Genomic DNA, 4,126 nt, shown 5'->3' with positions numbered 1-4,126 from the left:
ATAAAATGGTTTTGATAAATTTTTTTCTTATCTTATATAAAACCAGTAGAGGAGAATAAGTATCAATACTTATAGCATATAGATATTGTCAAGCGTCTCAAATAAGGAATACATTTTGTTCATACTCTGAACTAATTTGCTTCTGAAGCCTTATTCCAATTATATCTGGACAAGAATCTATGTTCTTAAGTGATCTACGCAAGTTTTGAACCATCATGTTCTGATGAGTATACATCCTTCTACGCGTATCTTCCGATCACATCACCAAGACTCCGAATCTAGACTCTTCATTATCTCATCAAGTCATAGATTCAGGGGTAGTCAGGGGGAGACTCTAGCTGAGAATCAAGAGCAACACTAGATTCAGAAAGAGCAATACCAACCGTTACACAAGGATAAGTTTTAACTCTGATCTCTTCTCTCTTGTGTATTCAGTTTATTGTTTAAGAATTGTTCATCAAAATACTTGTTTTGTCATCATCAAAAAGGGGGAGATTGTAAGATCAAGGATTGATCAGTGGCTGCATCTCTATATTTTGATCATTACAATTAAAGTTTGTGATGATGAACAATTGTGGTACCCTAACGTTTGTCTCTTTTAGTTGTGACAAACAGGTTCTGAATCTGACCCAAGCCTATTCATTCAGAAGAAGAAGAACCAAGGGATACTAAAAAGAGAGCTCTAAAGCTTACCATGTTCGTTCAGAACAGTGGCAAATCCTTCAGAAGTTCTGAAGATACAAGCTCTCAAGAGGTACTGAAGAACCGGAGTCAGAAGTTCTAAAGACCAGATGTTCCAGCAGGACGGTCCAGAAGTAGAAGACTCAAGTTCCGAAGACCTGCAAGAAGTTGGTTCTGAAGACCCAAGCTATTCTAGCTCTGACGTTCAGAAGTTCTGAGGAACATGTTCAGAAGCAGAAGTTGCAAGGTCAGAAGAATCCAAGCTTTAATCTGACGATGATCAGAAGCTTCACCAACGTTCATCTGAAGCACTCCAGATCTCAAGTCAACTGGTGAAAGGACAGGTCGCTGTCATAGTACAAATCGTACAAGCCTCAGTCTGTCCGCCACCTACCTCGTTCAGCCTAGCAGTCTGATATTACAAGATTGCCACTTCAACGGACAAAACCCTAGCAACGGCTACATCACATGTCTTGGAGTATATAAAGGCTGAAGAAAGAAGAAAGAGGCTAAGAAGCTTTGCTGAAACCATTCAACTTATACGAATCAATCTCTTAGCATTATTTCTTCATTGTTCTTAAACATCTGAGTTTACTATTAGCTTTTTAGAAGCATTTATTGTAAACCCGAAATCTTTTACAAACCTTTGTAAAGCTCCTCAAGAGACCAAGGTTGGTCGGATCTTGAGAAGTTTGAATCAAGGTTGATTCAGTGTTTAGCTAGTCTTAAGAGGATCGGTAGATCAGCTTCTTAAGAGGATACTAGTGAGAAAATCAGTGTATTGTTAGTCACTTAGCAGGTAGCAAAGTGCAGTTGTAACACTCATTGATTTTAGTGAATTGCCTTCATCAAAAGAAGGAAGAAATCACCTTCACGGGTGGACTGGATTAGCTTGAGCTTTTATCTCAAGTGAACCAGGATAAAATACTTGCGTGCTTTACTTCATATTCCTCAGCACCTAGTTTTTATCTTTGAGTTTGGAAAAAGTTCAAAAGTATATCTTTTACTCGAAAACTCTATTCAAACCCCCCTTTCTAGTGTTTTTCGCACCTTCATATTCCTTTCTTCTTCACACTCAGTCATGTATCCTGGAACACTATCACACTTGTTAAATTCTTCATCTTCAACACCACATATTCGAATAAAGTTATGGAGTGTTGTTGTTGCAACTATAATCTTCTGTTGTTTGATCAATGGATATGGTCTCATATCACATAAGATATGCCATCTTTTCTTCCATACCCCAATTGTTCGTTCAATGACATTTCTCAATGAAGAATGTGCATGATTGAATATTTCTTGAAAACCTTCTGCTTGACTACCAGCTCTAAAATCAGGAATGTGATATCTTTCACCCTTGTATGGTGCTAGATAACCTTTCATGTTTGGATATCCAGCATCCACAAGATAATACTTTCCTAAAACTTAAAATATTTTATCATTAAAAAACCAATGTTAAAATATTTAAAAATAACAAATCAATGTTAAAAGGATAAGATCGTATATACCTTCAGGAGGGTGAGGAAACACAGTTTTTATATCTTCAATAGCTGATGAAAGAATGCGTGTGTCATGTGCAGTACCAGGCCAGCCGACAACAACAAAAGTGATCAACATTTCAAAGTTGCACACTAACATGACATTTTGTGTTGGATATCCCTTTATACCGATATAGCGAACTTGATCTTTGGTGGGAACAATGACTGGTATATGTGTTCCATCTATAGCACCAATGCATCCTTCAAAATAAGGCCAAAATTTACGATCATCTTTAATTTTTGCTGGAACTTCAACAAAGTTAAAATCCGGAGGCTTCACAATTTCCTTTGCTAATAAACATAAGCCATCCAGAACTTCACCAAACTTCCTACTTATGGTCTCTCCTGACTTCCCAAATTTATTCTGGACATTCCTATTTGTCTCACTATGTGCACAACTCCAATGAAACATGGCTATTGCTTCCCAGGATGTCATTTCCTTAGATGGATGTAGCCAACCATTACTCACCAATATTTTTTCAAGCATTAGTACAGTATGAGACTCCATTCTAAACATGTTGTAACTTTCACCTGGAGTGTTAAGAGTTTCTCTAACCCACTTCCATCCTTGAGAATAGAGAAATCTATTACCTTGCTTCATCAAAAACTTCATGTGTATACACATGCAATAGCTGCTGCAGCATTACATATTTTGTAGAACTTTGCACATTTCCTTTTTTTAATTTTTCTTGAATATGCACTAGTTTCAATAGAAGTCATCTGTAGAATAATTTGAAAACAAGTTGTTAATAACGCCTTAAAATGTATATACATGTTTATAACCATAATCCAAATGCATAAACATAAATTTCAATGCGAAGTTGTAATGTTTAACAAGAGAAAAACAAACAGAAAGCCAAATCCTAAGCAAAAGACTAGAGTTTTTTCTATTCCACATACTTGAACTTAATCCAACCTACCAAAGCCTCCATTGAGTCAATTAAGGACATAAATATGACTCTATTTTCGCTAACGGTAAGTAATTCTAAAGCATAGTTAAATTGATGGTCATTTAAAAGCCCCTCCTCCTTTACACTTTTCAAGACTTCAATGCAATTCGGGATGGAGTATTTTCCATGGACATGAGATGTGGCTGCTGGACTGGGCGAGACCCCAGGGTTCCTCGCCCAGGAGCGCTGGCCTGGGGCGATGAGCAGGCTGGGGACTTGGGCCTTCCACCCGAAGGCCCAACTGGCCCATTAGAAAGATTTAGAGGCGCTAAGCCCAACTCCCCCAACTATAAATAGAGGAGGGATACCAAATGTAAGGGACTCTTAGCTCATTGGAGAAATAACAAACTTGAAATTCAGTTACACTCTCTCTCTCTAAGCGGTTACGCTCTCATTCTCTCTAGGAATCTCACGTCACGTTCCTTGCATCTTAGGTACTATACCTCATCCCAATGTTCATGAAGGAACATTTGGCGCCGTCTGTGGGGAACGGTAGATTTTGATTCCCGGACTACGTGGATCGCGATGGGATTTAGAGAAGTTCGATTCTCCGTGTGAATTTCCTTCAGTTTTTAGTTTTCCGCTTGCAGTTCTTCGGTTCACTAACCAAGATTGATGAAGACACGTCGTCGATGACGTGACGAGGATCAGGAGCGGCGGCGCGGTTCGCCTCCACGTCGCGTGAGAGGCAGGCCGCGACGAGAGCAAGTTCGCCGTGAAGAAACTGATTAGTTAACTCCTCCTCCACCACCACCTCCACTGTAACACCCCGATTTCGGTGGCGTCACTTTAGTAATCAAAAGTAAACTTAATGCGGAAAAACGTGAATATTTTTTTTCCGATAATAATATAGACAAGACTGAATTAAATACAACCCAAATGCGAAAAGCAATAAAACTAATATACAATATATATAACAGCCCCCGCTGTAAGTAGCAACCTCGTCACGAGTAACCT

At 38.8% G+C, this 4,126-nt stretch overlaps 1 protein-coding gene across 1 annotated transcript; it reads right to left on the bottom strand.

Moving 5' to 3' along the window:
• Positions 1–311: 311 nt before the first annotated feature.
• On the bottom strand, positions 312–2,727 carry LOC130744460 (uncharacterized). Its single transcript, XM_057596642.1, has 3 exons — positions 2,190–2,727; positions 1,732–2,099; positions 312–338 (listed from the first exon to the last, which is right to left on the bottom strand). Exons 1-3 carry the CDS (start codon positions 2,725–2,727, stop codon positions 312–314), a joined length of 933 nt encoding a protein of 310 aa, XP_057452625.1.
• Between the last annotated feature and the right edge of the window lie 1,399 nt (positions 2,728–4,126).

The sequence above is a fragment of the Lotus japonicus genome, chromosome 3, assembly GCF_012489685.1.
Source record: "Lotus japonicus ecotype B-129 chromosome 3, LjGifu_v1.2".
Classification (NCBI taxonomy): domain Eukaryota; kingdom Viridiplantae; phylum Streptophyta; class Magnoliopsida; order Fabales; family Fabaceae; genus Lotus; species Lotus japonicus.
The sequence above is the reverse complement of the archived record's forward strand: the minus strand, read 5'-3'. Positions and strand labels throughout refer to the sequence as shown.